The sequence below is a fragment of the Rutidosis leptorrhynchoides genome, chromosome 3, assembly GCF_046630445.1.
Source record: "Rutidosis leptorrhynchoides isolate AG116_Rl617_1_P2 chromosome 3, CSIRO_AGI_Rlap_v1, whole genome shotgun sequence".
Classification (NCBI taxonomy): Eukaryota; Viridiplantae; Streptophyta; class Magnoliopsida; order Asterales; family Asteraceae; genus Rutidosis; species Rutidosis leptorrhynchoides.
Window position 1 is genome coordinate 660,719,166 of NC_092335.1, and position 18,436 is coordinate 660,737,601.

Genomic DNA, 18,436 nt, shown 5'->3' on the forward strand with positions numbered 1-18,436 from the left:
CTGTGGTCACACGGGTCATTAAACTAAATAATTTTAGCATTTAAATTTATTTAATATCTACAATATATCATTATACTGTTTCGTTTAAACAAACTCGTGATTCTACGGGTCATTTCACTAGTATTAACTAAAATTGTTCTTGTTAAGACATATATTGCACTTAAACTGATAATATAACTTTCATATAAATTTTGATTTTGTTATGTGTTTGATCATTGATGTACAAAATGAGTTTGTTTCCAACAATCCTTTTCTCAAAATCAAACGTTGCTAGAGAACGTAACTCACAAATTTATAGTTTCTTGATGATTACATGTTTACAAAGTACAATATACATTATAAGAGTATATATTTCTATTTCTATTACTAATTACAGCCAAAGGTGGGTTTGTCGTATTGGGTTTTAAACTGTCGTTTTGAATATGAAATTGGCTTCACAAACTTGCTTATTATTGAATGTATCACGCATAAATTAAGTGGCAGAATTTCTGATACTAAATAGATACGATCTGTCCACCAAAATCAAACCCCATAGAAGTATTGAAACTTAAATTTTGTTACATAATGATGCAAAAACGGGTGATCCCGAAGACCCGAACCGATTCGAATTATATGAGCCATAAACTTGGAGCATATAGGGTCATGTATTGGTTTGGCTAATGATTCTAAACTGTAAAATATTGTACTATAAAACTGATCAAAAAGTCGTAGATACGAGTCGCAAGTTCGCAACTAACTTGAGGATGTACTTTTTTCCCCAAAGCTAAATGATTTTATCGAATAAAAGGGCCCCATTATATCATATATAAGCTCATCAGCAGCGGGCTAAACAAAACCAACCATTACATGGAATTACAAATAACCTGCTACAAACAAACATCTCCTATACCATGCTTAATGCCTAACCCTCGCTGGAACAACACACAGCAGCGGGTTTAGTTCCCTAAAAAACGTAAGATTGCTCTCCATGAACCGACTATTTCAGTTCAAATCATAGATTTTTAGTTTTTTCTTCGATCATTCTCTTTACAAGCTATGGAAATATAATAATGAATCCACAAAATAAAAAGAACAACAATAAAAAATCTCTCTTATAACTAACAACAAGCCTAAAACTGATCTAAATCCACTTTCATGTTCCCATCAACACCTTTGAAGTGTGTAAATATCAAAGTTTTGAACTTTTCAGATGAGGATGCACTACTAATACGAGGGGGAAAACAAAATGAAAATCGTCTAGCGGATCACGAAAAAAAAAAAAAGTTGCGTACTTTCGTTTCTCATGATTTCCCTCTTCCATATGTGTTTTCACGCTGACTGCGAAAATGACTAAGAAGTTGTTGTGCCTGTGTTAAGAGTAAATCAAACATGTTACACAAAGGGCTTGAATAAATCAATTTTTCGAGGTGGCAAATTTGTCCAAAATTAGATTTTGTCAATAATGAATCTGTCAAATATAATTATAGCTTATATAAAGTATATACTATATCAATGATACTCTGTTTATGCAGCAAAACTAAACTTCAAGTGATTTCGACCCGTTTAACCTAATCGACCATCCATTTCCTTCTTAACTATTTGTACACATTAAATTGGACTTTTAGGATGCGTTAATTGCCTCTTAGGTTGTGTTTGACTACCCAATTCATATCGTTCATTCAAATGATTACCAAACAACTTATTTTCATTAAGGATCAAGGTTATTCATAGATTTTGAATCATTCAGATTATGAACCATTTAGCGCTAAATCATTCATTTATATCAAACGCAGCCTTAATTAAATGGTTCAACACTAAATGTTGTGTTGAACCGTTCAACATTCAGTGGGGTTTGTTTGTGACATCTAAATGAACGGATAGTGAAATATATATATATCTCGATTTAAATTAAGAAACATCACAGACTGAAATAAAAATAAAAACAAGAAGATACCTTCTCTTTGGCTCGTGCGGTTCCAGCTTGAGACAAAGCAACTAGAGGAGGTACCGCACCTTCTTGAAGAACCAACCGACAATACTTAGGACTACAAAGACAAAGTTGCAAAAGTATCGAAGCTGCGTTTTCTTTTCCCCTTTGAGACCCCATTTCGACAACCTCAACCAACAAAGGTATCCCGCCTTCTCTTGCAATCGCCAAACACCCCTCGGAAATACTAGAAAGATTTGAAAGAAGAGCCACGGATTTATCGACCATTTGTGATTCAGGGTCCATTAACTCCACAAGATACTTAACTGCCCCCGCTTGTATAATACGAGCTTTATTATCATGAAATATTGACAAATTAAACAATGCAGTTGTTGCATCTTTTTTCCCTCTAAGTGTACCCAATCCCAAAAGGTCAACCAACGGTTTGACCGCACCAGATTGACCAATTTTGACTCGATACTCTTCTAATAAAGAGAGGCTGAATAATGCTGCTGCAGCGTTCTCTTTAGCACACATATTTCCAGTTTTTAAAACATGAATTAATGGCTCAACGGCACCTGATTCGGCGATCATTAACTTTATGTTTCCATTGATTGACAAATTTAAAAGAGCAGTAACTGCGTGTTCTTGAGTCAGCTTTACATTCGAATGTAATAATGATACAAGAGGTTGAATGGCTCCAGATTGTCCAATCATGATTCGGTTTTCCATATTATTCTTAGCAAGAAACCGTAACTGTTCAGCGGCTTTCGTTTGGGATTCATTGGTTGAAGATTTTAGATCGTTTACAAGCTTTTTAACGTAAGAAAGTGTCGTTAAATCATTCGGTGAAGAATCAGGCGGTAGAGAAACAGTTCTAGGGTAATTACGATTTCCATCATCAGCATTCATTTCGTTCATACATTTAGAATGCCAAGGTGGGCCTCCAGAATCCGAAACAATTTCTCCAGACAATTCACATAATTGTTCAGAACTAGAAACTGCGGTTGATGTCGATTCACTCCTGCTGTGACTACATGACTCTTCGGGGGACTGATGGTTTGACTTTTGAAAGCTTTGTCGGTCAAACCCATTCTTAACTCCAGCCGAAGATCTCAAGTCTTCCGATTTATCAGAAAGGTCAAAAGACTGTTTGACTTTTATACAATTTTCATTACACCAATTTATTATCAAAGCTTTGACCGTATAATTCTCGGTTAAGTTGGTGTGTGAAAGTGTTTGACGGGTTACCGGGCATCTTGTGAGTCCATTACTAATCCATTTCTGGATTGAATCGCGTTCGTAGGTTTGACCACTTGCCACAATCACCGGATCAAACATGAGTTGAAGTGACAACGGACAGATGAAATATGAAGGGATCGAAACACCATTAGCGACTTTACAACTTTCAAGATTTTTCATGACTTCCCTTATATGAAACACAAGATCAGATATATGATTAGTTTGCTTATCCAATTGGTTGAACTTAACGTTTTCCTTTTCTACCGCAATGCTCTCTTTTAGCAGTTCATCAGTTAATGATAACTGAAGCAGTTCTATAATTTCGATTAAAAGTTCTGCTGGAGGAACCTTTCCTTCTTTAATGCATATTAGAGCTTCTTCTAATTTCTCTACTTTATTTTCAAACTTCAAACTCTTGAATTCCTCCATAAAATTCTGACAATAGACGAGATGATGTAGTTAGTTATGCCCTTTGAACGAAACTAGCATTATGAAAACAGTCGAAACATAAGATTCTTCTAGAGTTCGGCTAAATAAGAACATATTCGTTGCTAGATATAAAGTATGTTTGGTAAGAATCTTCTAGAAGCTTCTAGCTTTTATGAAAAAACTCATATCTAATAAAAAGCTTTGTTTGATTAAAAGAGCTTAAAGCTTTTAGATGGAGGGAAAAAATTAGAAGCTAGAAGATCCTAGAACTAGCGTTTGAGAAAAACCTCTTAGCTTTTGTCAGTTTACTCTATTTTTTAACAGCTTCAGCTACACTTCCGAACGCCTAAATACCTTTAAAAAGCTTACAGCTGCTAGCTACAAGCTACCAGCTGCTAGCTAGTTTTACCAATCATACGCATAGAAAGATAAAAATAATAAATTAAAAAGTGATTTGCAGCTATGCAATCAGTCCATCGATAGGTCTCGATAAACAGATGTCCCAACGTGTGCTTCTATTTTAAAATCACTAATTTTCAAGAGTGTTTTCATGTTAAATCGCATTTTCTATAAAACAAGGTCAATCACGTGCTACTTCAGGTAGGAAACTCCGATAATCTAGGCATAATTTTGAACTTCAGCCAAATTTAGCAATACGATTTACCAAGTTTCAAATTCTACGCATCATTACACTCATTGCAAATCTTAATATGGGGCTAGGATACAAAGAAAAACATAAGCGATTCCAGTGTTTGGCTAACCAAAAATGGTATGCGTTCATGACATAATGTGTTAATTCTTTGTGGCCAATTCTTTTATGACCAAAGAAGCATATTACATATAACTACAAGACTCCAAAATATAGTGCTTTCCTCTAAAGTGTGTGTTATAATTTTGTATGTTTCTGTCCTGAGTCAAAAAGATTTCATGCATACCTGAATATCAGCTAAATTTGAAGTTGATGACGACGATGACTCCAATGACAAGTACATTATCTCACAAATCTTGATAGAATAGCTTTGAATTTTAACTATAACTTGCTTGCTCTTTTCAACCTAGAAACACGCTCAGGTAGAAAAACAGTTAGTACCTTCTTTTATTATTCAAAGTTAAATTTAGGTTACACTAATGTTGTAAGAAAAGAGAGACACACCCCGCAAATTTTGCTCATCTGAAAACTCCAATTCTCAATGAACTCGCGAGCCTCATTTACGACTACATCTAGTTCTTCAAACTTCTTGCACAGGATTTCATCCGAATCTATGTGTAACTCATTAATGTTATCAATTATAACTTTAAAAAGCTTTAACGAGTTAGCAACGTCTTTGTACTCTTTCTCACATGGCAAGTTCTTCGGTACACCAAATGTAACAAGATGAATGAATCGAGATAAACTGTTACTTAAACATTTCATCACCTTGTCTATACCCATCTGTCCTGCTTAAATATCAACAAAAATGAAAACTTTACACCTCCGACAAGTAAGAACAACAGAGACGAGCATGAATTAGTAAATTTGTAGCTAAAATTAAAATACTTTTGCCATTACAAACAATAACCTTTATTTTCAGCCTCTAGCATTGACATTATTGATATATGTATCATAATTATAACTGATTGTATTATTGCATTTGGATGAGACATTTAGTCAAACACCTGGTGTGCATCCTACCTAACAAACCATAATCCTGAGAGTCCTAATAGGCCTAAATTATATATACACCACAAACATATAAGTTTATAATTCTTACTCTATCAATTAACCATATGATGAAAAAATCTTTCAAAATTAACTTTCTAAAGAAGACGAAATAATTCAATAATTGAAATTGAAATGAAATACAAAAAGACAAAATTGAGAAACAAACCTTAGGGTTGTAGCAGTTGGTGTATGCAGAGAACATGAACAGATCTGGATCAAACAGAAAGAGAAACAAACATTATGAAATATATATATATATCAATTAATCTGTGTATATGAATTTGGGGAACACTTGGCAGAGTGATTTTATGAAAATTGAAGAGGTGAATTTGGGGTTAAAGAAGAGGGGTGTAAATTGGTGGGTCAATATAGTTGCAGGGTTTGTTGGGGGATTTAATTGAATATTAGTTTGGTTGTATTCAAGTTAATTAATTATAATTACTTAATTATTGAGGAAATTGTTATTAAAGTAATCAAAAAGTTGGATGACTTTATATATCAAAATCATTTATAAGTTTATATAATTGATTGAATATTGAATAACAAAAGTTTATTGCTTCTTCTTGTTTTCAACTTTTTCAAAATATACGAGGTGGTATAATTAAATTTAGCAGTGTCTTCTATAATTTAAAGCGGTATAACGTATAAAATTTTATAACACTAGTGCGGTCATACGACCCTACCTCTTAACCCCTACATTCGCCACTGCGAGGACTTTGACTCGTGAAGGGTGGGTTATATTTATGATCTCACGGATATGAGGCACACCAAAAGATGGTTTATAAGCTTAAGTGTTTCGTCATTCTTCAAGCTAGCGTTTCAAAGCGAGTCTAAACTTGAGTTTATGACTTAGGGTGTGTTTGTTTGCCCCTTACTGAAATAGTTGAGCAGAATGTTGAACTATTAAGTATTCAATTACTTTAATCACTCTCTTAAATATTAAGCGCGTAATTTTTTTATAATATCTTTAATTATCTCGGAACACTTATCAAATAATTATATTAAATTTTGTTATTCATGTAAAAATGTGAACAAGATAGTTTTGTATTTTTCGTTCGAAATAAATATCAAATTAATTTTTGTCATTTAGAACTAAATTCAACCTCTAGAAAGTAGAGTATGAATTATTAAACACTAAATCATTTAATGACTTGCGAAATTGGTGATGATGGTGTTTTTCATGTTTATAATTACCGTAAACTTCTAGACAATCTCAATCTTCCTTTTTCAACCTATATAAACCCGTTGGTACAAGGTCATTCCGTTGAAGATCGATGTTTTCATATGGAGATTAATCATGGATAGGTTACCATCTGGCGTATATTTTGCGTTTCGAGGGCTCGACATCAATACTATTATTTGCCCAATTTGTAGTACTGGTGGTGACCCACAAGATACTTTCCTAACTTGCCATGTTGCGAGTATGTTTCGGAAAGTATCAAGAAGTGGTATGTCTTACATTGTTGGCCATCTTTCATCACCATTGAAGACATGTTTATTTGGATCGATTCATTGAATGAAACATTTGCCAAGAAGACTCGACTCTTCTGCATCGTCGCGACTAAGCTGTGATGAATTTGGAGGTTAAGAAACGATGCTTTATATTGCTCAAATTCGATCAAGGTAAACGAATGATTCGACAACAAAGACTCTCGGCATTTTCATGGTTAAAAGCACAAAGTAAAGAAGATCCCCCTTGGACTTCCTGTCTTGTTTTTTCGCCGTAATCTTCTCTTTTATTCTGTAACGACCCGGATTTTTCCGCTAATATATTGAAGATTAATATTTACAAAATTAAATGTTTCCAACATGTTAAACAATCAAACTTGTCAAGATATATATATTTGGAATGGATTTTATGCAAATGATTGACCACCCAGTCTGTCTGACGATTCACGAACATCATAATTTGAAATAATTATATAATGATGTATATATGGATATATATATATATATATATATATATATATATATATATATATATATATATATATATATATATATATATATACACTTATGATTTGTTAAAATGATATTTAAGTATCTCATTATATATAATAACAATTGGTTATATACATAAAATGAGATTACTAACTTAAAGACTTCAAGACTATATACATATATATAACGATTAACGTTGTAATAACTTCTAAATTAAAATGTATGTATATGTATTGTATTAATATGTATTAATACACTTTTGAAAGACTTAATAATATATATCAATATATTTATACTCAATAAAGATAGCTATACTCATTTTCTCATTCAATTTTATCAAGAATCCTATTCGTATTCATACGGTATTTATACCCGTATAATACCCAGCTTCTATACGTATTTACTATGGGTATATACATACCAAATCATTGATCTTAGCAGCCCTCAATCAGTTGTGAGACATGTATAAACATGATGTAGACTTGTGGGAACCATGGCTTGGAAACTAGTATGACTAAATGCATAAAATTACAAACCATGGAGCCATGTTGTTGTCTCCATTTTGATGCCAACATGTAGGATAAATAACCATCCATTTCATTCCAATTAACTACATCATTTTACTCTCTAAACACATACTCAAACACTCTCTCAAACCTCCATTCAATTCAGCAAGTATTGGTCTCATAATCCAAGTTATAATCATCATAACAAAGCTTGATCAAGAACACTTCAAGAATTCCAAGCCATCAAGGGTATCTTTGAACTCAAGATATTCTCCTTATTTCTCCAGCAACTTTACTCATTTGATTTAAGGTAGTAACCTTATTCATAATATTATTCGATTCGTATTCATATAGCTATCTTATTTTGAGTTATAACTAATAACAACAAGAACATAGTTTAGATTATTTCTAAACTTATTTGCAAATAAACTTAATCCTTCCAAATTAATTTTTAAAACACTTCAACACATGTATTATGACAGTATGTCAATCTAACATAAGGATATAAAACTTGTAAACACGAAGAACACCTTAAAATCGAATATACGTCGTCTTAGTCGAACGGGGGCTGTTTTGGGTTTAATTTTAAAAACATATCTTAAACTTTGAATTAAAAGATTTCCTTTGGTGAAAAATCTTATTTTATATGGATATGAAATATATCCAAAATCCATGGTTAAACTCAAAGTGGAAGTATGTTTTTCAAAAGGGTCATCAAGATGTCGTTCTTACGACGGATATGACTATCTTCTATTATTTGACACCTAAGCTGTATTTTCAACTATAAACCTATACTTTTTCTGCTAAGATTAGTAATGTTGAGTTCGATACGAAACCATGGCAACTCGAATCACTCAAAACGGATTTGTAACGAAGAAATTATGGGTAAAACAAAATTGGATATTTTTCTTAATTTTTAGCTACGGACATGATTTATAAAAATGGATGCTAACCTTATCCTAGCTAACTTACCTTGTATCCTACATGTATTTATACATGTCTTGTTCCCGAACTTATGGAAATACAATTTATAATAGTTGTGATTAAGTTCTACGACAATATATTATAGTCTTAATAAAGATCGTAAGGCACCATATATATATATGACTTGATCACCGTGGACTCGTATACAAAGTTTTGACATATCATTTTGACTTCTTCTATATATATTATTGGAATGAACTATTAGACACCATTGGCAGTAATCTCGAGTTAGCTGTGGGTCAAAGTGGATTCCAAAATATTATATACTTTGAGTTGTGATCGAGCCTGAGACATGTATACAATGGGTCGCGGATTGCTTCAGACAATATATATATTATGTGTCTTATTATATTAAGACAATATATTATAGTGTTAGTGAATTCTAACACAATATACGCATTTATATTTATACATATATTTATACTGTTGGACTGTTGGACTATTAGACTATTGGACTACGAACGTTGGACTACTAACAATGGACAATTAAAATTATCACAAGTATCATAAGTTTGGAATATTAATTATATATATATATATATATATATATATATATATATATATATATATATATATATATATATATATATATCTTGACACAAGAATATTATTATTAGGTTCGTGAATTTGTCAAAAGGCCAAGTCTGATCACCATCTATTCGGAAATCATCACAAGTGAGTTATAGTCCCATTTTTACTATTTAAATTATTTTGGGATGAGAATACATGCAAAATTTATAAATGTTTTACAAAATAAGCACAAGTTCATGGAACTACATTCTACGATTGAATTGTTATACCGGATATCTGTACTTATTATTATTATACTTGGTAACCTAAGAATTAGTGAAAAATACTAATTGACGCGAATCCTAAAGGTAGATCTACGGGCACCAACCACCCCCATTTTCGAATAGTGGAAATGCTTTAGTACTTCGAAGGGTTCTTGTCATACATTTGAATAGTGGAATGTATGATACCAGATATCTTAAGCGCTCTATGTTAAGGTCGGTTACCAGGCGACTCATCGTATGAATGATTTTTGCGGTTGTAATGATCCTGCGCATTTAATTAAATGAAATCTTGTGGCTTATTAAATGTTATGATTATTATATAGAAATTAAACCTATGACTCACCAATATTTTTGTTGACGTTTTAAGCATGTTTATTCTCAGGTGAATATTAAAAATGCTTCCGCTGTCGTATGCCAACCCAAGGTTAAGATTTGGAGTCGACATATTTGTTTATATTGTTTAAACTTGCATTCGGAGTATTTGTTGTAATATATTTGATCATATTGTAATGGGTTGTGTAAAAACTTATTTATTTGAGGAGATTGTCTTTGATAGACAATCTAAATTATGTCATTAAGATATTTATTCAATAATAAAGGCTTTGGTTATTTTTTTTTTTTAAAACGAATGCAAGATTTGAAAAACGTCTCATATAGAGGTCAAAACCTCGCCAAGAAACCAATTAATATGAAACGTTTATAATTAATATGAACGGGCATTTCAGTTGGTATCCGAGCGTTGGTCTTAGAGAATCATAAAATTTTTCATTAGTGTATCTAACTGATTTTTGATGCATTAGTGAGTCTGGACTTCGACCGTAATTATTTTTAAAATGATTGCTTAATATAATTGTTAGAAACATAAGATTATTAACATATAAATATTATAAGATATATCATTCTCTTAATGTGCCTGCTATTATGTGATAGATGACTTCATCCGATCATATAAGCATCTCTAGTGATTCAGATTTCATTTACTTATCAAGTGATTCGGAGGCTGAGTCAAAGCATACGACTTATGAACCAACGGAAAAATTAACTTTTGGTGCTACCATTAAAGTGGAAAATTGTTGGAAAAATTGGGAAGATTCACAATTGCCAGTAGAGGTTCCAGAAGAGGATCCAGAAGAAGATCCCGAAGATGAACCCGAAGAAGAGGATCCTGAAGAAGTTGTGGAAATTACCGAACCATAACGTAATTTGGGAAAATCTTTGGCTGTTATACCCGATCCCAAACCCGATGAACCTATTATGACCCAAAATGTTTGTGATCATCCACCTGAACCACCTAAGAGACCAGTTTATAAAATGATCGCTCGTATAACGACTGTTGGTTTTGCTCCCAAACAATTAGCCGAAAGAACCAATTGGGAGGAATTGGAAAAAGAACTATCCAAACGAAAATCCAAACGTTTGGCCGAGAAAGAAACAACGTCAACATCTAAGAAATCTCGCCGTTCTTGAACCATCGGAGGCTATTCTGTATTCCATGCATTGTATAATATGTATTATATTGTGTGCTTAAGTTTGTAAGAAAATCCGCAATGTAATTTTCCTTATGATTGTATAATAATAAGAATGAGCATGGAAGGTTTATTATTATTATTACAACTTATTATTACGTAGTAACGTAATAACTTACCATAGTTTTTCATATTAGAATTTTAGTAGTTAATTTGTGTGTTAGCTGCTAAGTATGAACAATATTATAGTTATAAAACGCTAATATGAAGAAAAGGCTTTTATAATAGTAAGTTCATATTAAGCTACAAAATACTTTTTGGCTACTTCTAAAATTCTATATGATTAACTCAGTCGGCTATTTTTGAAGGAAATGGCTCCTCCAGCTACTAGACAGCAACAATTGAACACAGAAGAACTTCAAGCTTTCGCTGCAAATATGGCTGCATTATTGAATGCAATGAACAACAATAACCAATCGAGTTTCAGCAGTGGAGGAAACAATGGCAACTGGGTAGGATGTTCCTACAAAGCTTTTATGGCCTACAAACTCAATGAGTTTGAAGGAACTGAAGGACCCGTTGGACTAAAGCGTTGGACAGAGAAGGTTGAAGCCGTGTTCGCAATTAGCAACTGTGCAGAAGAGGATAAAGTTAAGTATGCCACACATACTTTCAGGGGTACTGCTTTGACATGGTGGAATACCTACATGAATTACGTAGGACAGAATACTGCCTACGCACTTCCATGGTCCGCTTTCAAGCACATGATGACGGAAGAGTACCGTCCCAGAACCGAAATCAACAAGCTCAAGGCAGAGCTTAAAGCACTGACAACCCAAGGGTTAGATGTCACTACCTACGAGCGACGTTTCAATGAACTGGCTTTAATGTGTCCTGGAGCATTTGAGGACGAAGAAGCAAAAATTGAAGCATTCATAAAAGGGTTGCCGGAACGAATCCAAGAGCATGTAGGTGCTAACGACCCTGCAACAATGCAGAAAGCGAGCCGTATAGCCCACAAATTGATAGGCCAAATTACAGGAAGGATAAAGAAAGAAGCGGCCGAGGAGGCCATAATGAAACAGGGAAAAAGAAAGTGGGAGGAAAGCAGTGATCAGGGTCACCAGTACAACAACAACAATCAAAACAACAACTACAACAACAATCGCAACCACCCCAACAACAACAATAATCGCAACAACAACCGCAACAATAACCGCAACAACCATCCCAATAATAATAACAACAACAACAATCCCTATCACAACAATAACAACAACAAACGACTCAACAACAATAACCCTAACAACAACAACAATAACAACAACGACAACAAAAGGCAAAGAACTATATGCCCCAGGTGTGATACGTTTCATCCGGAATGGTTTTGTAAAGAATTATGTACCAAGTGTAATCGGAATGGCCATATTGCGGCAAAGTGTGAAGTCTACGGACCAAATAGAAACAAAGGAGTAAATAATGCCGGAACAAATAATAACGGCGTTGTTTGCTATGGATGTGGAAAACCGGGCCATATCATAAACCAGTGCAGGAATGAAAATAGGCAAGGCCGTGGGAGAGCCTTCAACATTAATGGGGAGAAAGCACAGGAAGACCCGGAGCTTGTTACGGGTACGTTTCTTATCAACAATACACCTGCTTATGTTTTATTTGATTCGGGTGCCTATAGAAGTTATATGAGTAGAGAATTTTGTTCCAAATTAAATTGCCCGTTAACGCCTTTGGATAAAAGTGTATAGTTGAAGTAGCAAACGGTAAACTAATTAAGGTTGATAAAATTTGCCGAAATCGAAAAATTAGTTTAGTTAGCGAAACGTTTGCAATTGATTTAATACCGGTGGAATTGGGAAGCTTCGACGTAATTATTGGAATGGACTGGATGTCCAAGGTGAAAGCCGAAGTTGTTTGTCATGAGAAGGCGATTCGCATTCCGAGAGAAAACGGGTTACCCTTAATGGTGTACGGAGAAAAGGGTAATGCCAAATTAAATCTTATTAGTAGTTTGAAGGCGCGCAAACTAATAAGAAAAGGTTGCTATGCCGTACTAGCACATGTCGAGAAGGTTGAAAAAGAAGAAAAGAAAATCGATGACGTTCCCGTTGCAAGAGAATTTCCTGAGGTGTTTCCGGACGAATTACCGGGACTACCTCCACACCGATCCGTTGAATTCCAAATAGATCTTGTACCAGGAGCCGCACCAATAGCTCGTGCTCCATATAGACTTGCGCCCACCGAAATGAAAGAATTACAAAGTCAGCTACAAGAATTATTAGAACGTGGTTTTATCCGACCGAGTACGTCACCATGGGGAGCTCCAATTTTGTTCGTTAAAAAGAAAGATGGGTCTTTTCGCATGTGTATCGATTACCGTGAGCTGAACAAAGTAACCATCAAAAATCGATACCCTTTACCCCGAATTGACGATCTATTTGATCAACTCCAAGGTTCGAGCGTATACTCCAAAATCGACTTAAGGTCGGGTTATCATCAACTGAGGGTTAAAGAAGCCGATATACCGAAAACAGCCTTCAGAACTCGTTATGGCCACTACGAATTCATGGTTATGCCATTCGGTTTAACCAATGCACCCGCAGTTTTCATGGACCTCATGCACCGAGTATGTAGTCCATATTTAGATAAGTTTGTTATTGTCTTTATTGATGATATCCTTATCTATTCGAAGAATAACCAAGAACACGAACAACACTTGAGACTTGTGTTAGAGCTGTTAAGAAAAGAACAACTTTATGCTAAGTTCTCTAAATGTGCTTTTTGGTTAAATGAAGTACAATTTCTTGGCCACGTAGTCAGTAGTAATGGAATCAAAGTTGATCCCGCCAAGATTGAAGCCATCAAAAATTGGGAGACCCCGAAAACTCCAACGCAAATACGTCAATTTTTTGATTTAGCCGGTTATTATAGGAGATTTATTCAAGATTTCTCCCGAGTAGCCAAACCTTTAACCGCATTGACACATAAGGGGAAGAAGTATGAATGGACTTCCGAACAAGAGGGTGCCTTCCAATTGTTGAAAAAGAAGTTGACTACGGCACCTATTTTATCGTTACCTGACAGAATGGAAGATTTTGTTATCTACTGCGATGCATCAAGAATGGGTTTTGGGTATGTTCTTATGCAACGGAAGAAGGTGATTGCATATGCTTCTCGACAACTCAAAATTCATGAACAAAACTACACCACACACGATCTGGAATTGGGCGCCGTTGTTTTTGCATTAAAGATGTGGAGACATTATCTATATGGGTTCAAGTTCATCATATACACTGACCACAAAAGTCTCCAACATATTTTAAATCAAAAGCAACTAAATATGAGGCAGCGTAGGTGGGTTGAGCTGCTAAATGATTATGATTGTGAAATCCGTTACCACCCGGGGAAAGCAAATGTGGTAGCCGATGCCTTGAGTCAAAAGGAAAGAGAACCTATTAGAGTAAAAGCTATGAACATGATTATTCATACTAATCTTACTACTCGAATAAAAGAGGCACAACAGGAGGTTTTGAAGGAAGGAATTTTTAGAAGGGAAATACCCAAAGGATTAGAAAAACAGCTTAATATTCGGGAAGACGGAACCAGGTATTTAGCTGAAAGAATTTGGATACCAAGGAATGGAGATTTGAGGAAAGTGGTACTAGATGAAACACATAAAACCAGATATTCAATACATCCCGGAGCGGAGAAAATGTACCAAGACCTCAACAGAAACTTTTGGTGGCCAGGAATGAAGGCCGATATAGCCATATATGTAGGAGCATGTTTGACTTGTTCTAAAGTCAAAGCTGAGCATCAGAAACCATCGGGTCTACTCCAACAACCTGAAATCCCAGAATGGAAATGGGAAAACATTACCATGGATTTCATTGCTAAGTTACCGAGAACCGCAGGTGGTTATGATATGATTTGGGTAATAGTCGATCGTCTTACTAAGTCAGCACACTTTCTTCCAATAAAAGAAGAGGATGGTATAGAGAAATTAGCACGATTATATCTGAAAGAAGTTGTTTCTAGAAATGGTATACCAATCTCTATTATCTCTTATCGTGATAGCAGATTTACTTCTAGATTTTGGCAGGCATTACACGAAGCGTTGGGAACTCGTCTAGATTTAAGTACTGCCTATCATCCACAAACTGATGGGCAGAGTGAAAGGACAATTCAGACACTCGAAGACATGCTACGAGCATGTGTTATTGATTTTGGAAGCAGTTGGGATCGACATCTACCATTAGCTGAGTTTTCCTACAACAACAGCTATCATTCTAGTATTGAAGCGGCACCATTCGAGGCACTTTATGGGAGGAAGTGCAGGTCTCCGATTTGTTGGAGTGATGTGGGGGAAAAACAGATTACAGGTCCGGAAATTATCCAGGAAACTACTGACAAGGTCATTCAGATTCAGCAACGATTGAAAACAGCCCGGAGTCGGCAAAAGAGCTACGCTGATGTTAGAAGGAAACCTTTAGAGTTTGAGGAGGGTGATATGGTTATGCTTAAGGTATCACCTTGGAAAGGTGTTATTCGTTTTGGAAAGCGAGGGAAATTGAGCCCAAGATACATTGGGCCATTCAAGATCGAAAAACGCATTGGGTCGGTGGCCTATCGACTTGAACTACCTCCATAATTAGAAAAGATTCACAACACCTTTCATGTTTCGAACCTGAAGAAATGCCTAGCTACAGAAGATCTCATTATCCCTTTAGACGAAATTAAGATTGACGAGAAACTAAATTTCGTCGAAGAACCCGTCGAAATTATGGATCGTGAGGTCAAGCGACTCAAACAAAGTAAGATACCAATCGTCAAGGTTCGGTGGAATGCTCGTAGAGGACCTGAATTCACTTGGGAACGAGAAGACCAAATGAAGCTGAAGTACCCACATTTGTTTTCCGATATCGCACGTTAACTAGGTACTATTCTAAATTTCGGGACGAAATTTAATTTAACTGGTGTGTAATGTAACGACCCGGATTTTTTCGCTAATATATTGAAGATTAATATTTACATAATTAAATGTTTCCAACATGTTAAACAATCAAACTTGTCAAGATATATATATTTGGAATGGATTTTATGCAAATGTTTGACCACCCAGTCTATCTGACGATTCACGAACATCATAATTTGAAATAATTATATAATGATGTATATATGGATATATATATATATATATATATATATATATATATATATATATATATATATATATATATATATACACACACACTTATGATTTGTTAAAATGATATTTAAGTATCTCATTATATATAATAACAATTGGTTATACACATAAAATGAGATTACTAACTTAAAGACTTCAAGACTATATACATATATCTAACGATTAACGTTGTAATAACTTCTAAATTAAAATGTATGTATATGTATTGTATTAATATGTATTAATACACTTTTGAAAGACTTAATAATATATATCAATATATTTATACTCAATAAAGATAGCTATACTCATTTTCTCATTCAATTTTATCAAGAATCCTATTCGTATTCATATGGTATTTATACCCGTATAATACCCAGCTTCTATACGTATTTACTATGGGTATATACATACCAAATCATTGATCTTAGCAGCCCTCAATCAGTTGTGAGACATGTATAAACATGATGTAGACTTGTGGGAACCATGTCTTGGAAACTAGTATGACTAAATGCATAAAATTACAAACCATGGAGCCATGTTGTTGTCCCCATTTTGATACCAACATGTAGGATAAATAACCATCCATTTCATTCCAATTAACTATATTATTTTACTCTCTAAACGCATACTCAAACACTCTCTCAAACCTCCATTCAATTCAGCAAGTATTGGTCTCATAATCCAAGTTATAATCATCATAACAAAGCTTGATCAAGAACACTTCAAGAATTTCAAGCCATCAAGGGTATCTTTGAACTCAAGTTATTCTCCTTATTTCTCCAGCAACTTTACTCATTTGATTTGAGGTAGTAACCTTATTCATAATCTTATTCGATTCGTATTCATATAGCTATCTTATTTTGAGTTATAACTAATAACAACAAGAACATAGTTTAGATTATTTATAAACTTGTTTGCAAATAAACTTAATCCTTCTAACTTGATTTTTAAAACACTTCAACACATGTATTATGACAATATGTCAAGCTAACATAAGGATATAAAACTTGTAAACTCGAAGAACACCTTAAAATCGAATATACGCCGTCTTAGTCGAACGGGGGCTGTTTTGGGTTTAATTTTAAAAACCTATCTTAAACTTTGAATTAAAAGATTTCCTTTGGTGAAAAATCTTATTTTATATGGATATGAAATATATCCAAAATCCATGGTTAAACTCAAAGTGGAAGTATGTTTTTCAAAAGGGTCATCAAGATGTCGTTCTTACGACGGATATGACTATCTTCTCTTATTTGACACCTAAGCTGTATTTTCAACTATAAACCTATACTTTTTCTGTTAAGATTAGTAATGTTGAGTTCGATACGAAACCATGGCAACTCGAATCACTCAAAACGGATTTGTAACGAAGAAATTATGGGTAAAACAAAATTGGATATTTTTCTTAATTTTTAGCTACGGACATGATTTATAAAAATGGATGCTAACCTTATCCTAGCTAACTTACCTTGTATCCTACATGTATTTATACATGTCTTGTTCCCGAACTTATGGAAATACAATTTATAATAGTCGTGATTAAGTTCTACGACAATATATTATAGTCTTAATAAAGATCGTAAGGCACCATATATATATATATATATATATATATATATATATATATATATATATATATATATATATATATATATATATATATATATATATATATATATGACTTGATCACCGTGGACTCGTATACAAAGTTTTGACATATCATTTTGACTTCTTCTATATATATTATTGGAACGAACTATTAGACACCATTGGCAGTAATCTCGAGTTAGCTGTGGGTCAAAGTGGATTCCAAAATATTATATACTTTGAGTTGTGATCGAGCCTGAGACATGTATACAATGGGTCGCGGATTGCTTCAGACAATATACATATTATGTGTCTTATTATATTAAGACAATATATTATAGTGTTAGTGAATTCTAACACAATATACGCATTTATATTTATATATATATTTATAATGTTGGACTGTTGAACTATTAGACTATTGGACTACGAACGTTGGACTACTAACAATGGACAATTAAAATTATCACAAGTATCATAAGTATAGAATATTAATTATATATATATATATATATATATATATATATATATATATATATATATATATATATATATATATATATATATATATATATCTTGACACAAGAATATTATTATTAGGTTCGTGAATTTGTCAAAAGGCCAAGTCTGATCACCATCTATTCGGAAATCATCACAAGTGAGTTATAGTCCCATT

The 18,436-nt window shown here is 33.8% G+C and overlaps 1 protein-coding gene across 2 annotated transcripts; it reads right to left on the reverse strand.

Annotated features, from left to right (window-relative positions):
• Nucleotides 1-767: 767 nt before the first annotated feature.
• Nucleotides 768-5,586, reverse strand: LOC139899241 (U-box domain-containing protein 3). Of its 2 annotated transcripts, none has more exons than XM_071882059.1 (5): nt 5,446-5,586; nt 4,731-5,014; nt 4,513-4,632; nt 1,934-3,583; nt 768-1,346 (listed from the first exon to the last, which is right to left on the reverse strand). In XM_071882059.1, exons 2-5 carry the CDS (start codon nt 5,007-5,009, stop codon nt 1,281-1,283), a joined length of 2,115 nt encoding a protein of 704 aa, XP_071738160.1. In that variant the 5' UTR covers nt 5,010-5,014; nt 5,446-5,586; the 3' UTR covers nt 768-1,280. The 2 variants fall into 2 exon arrangements, with proteins under 2 accessions (XP_071738160.1, XP_071738161.1); XM_071882060.1 differs by having other exon boundaries at nt 4,731-5,017; nt 5,446-5,571.
• Between the last annotated feature and the right edge of the window lie 12,850 nt (nt 5,587-18,436).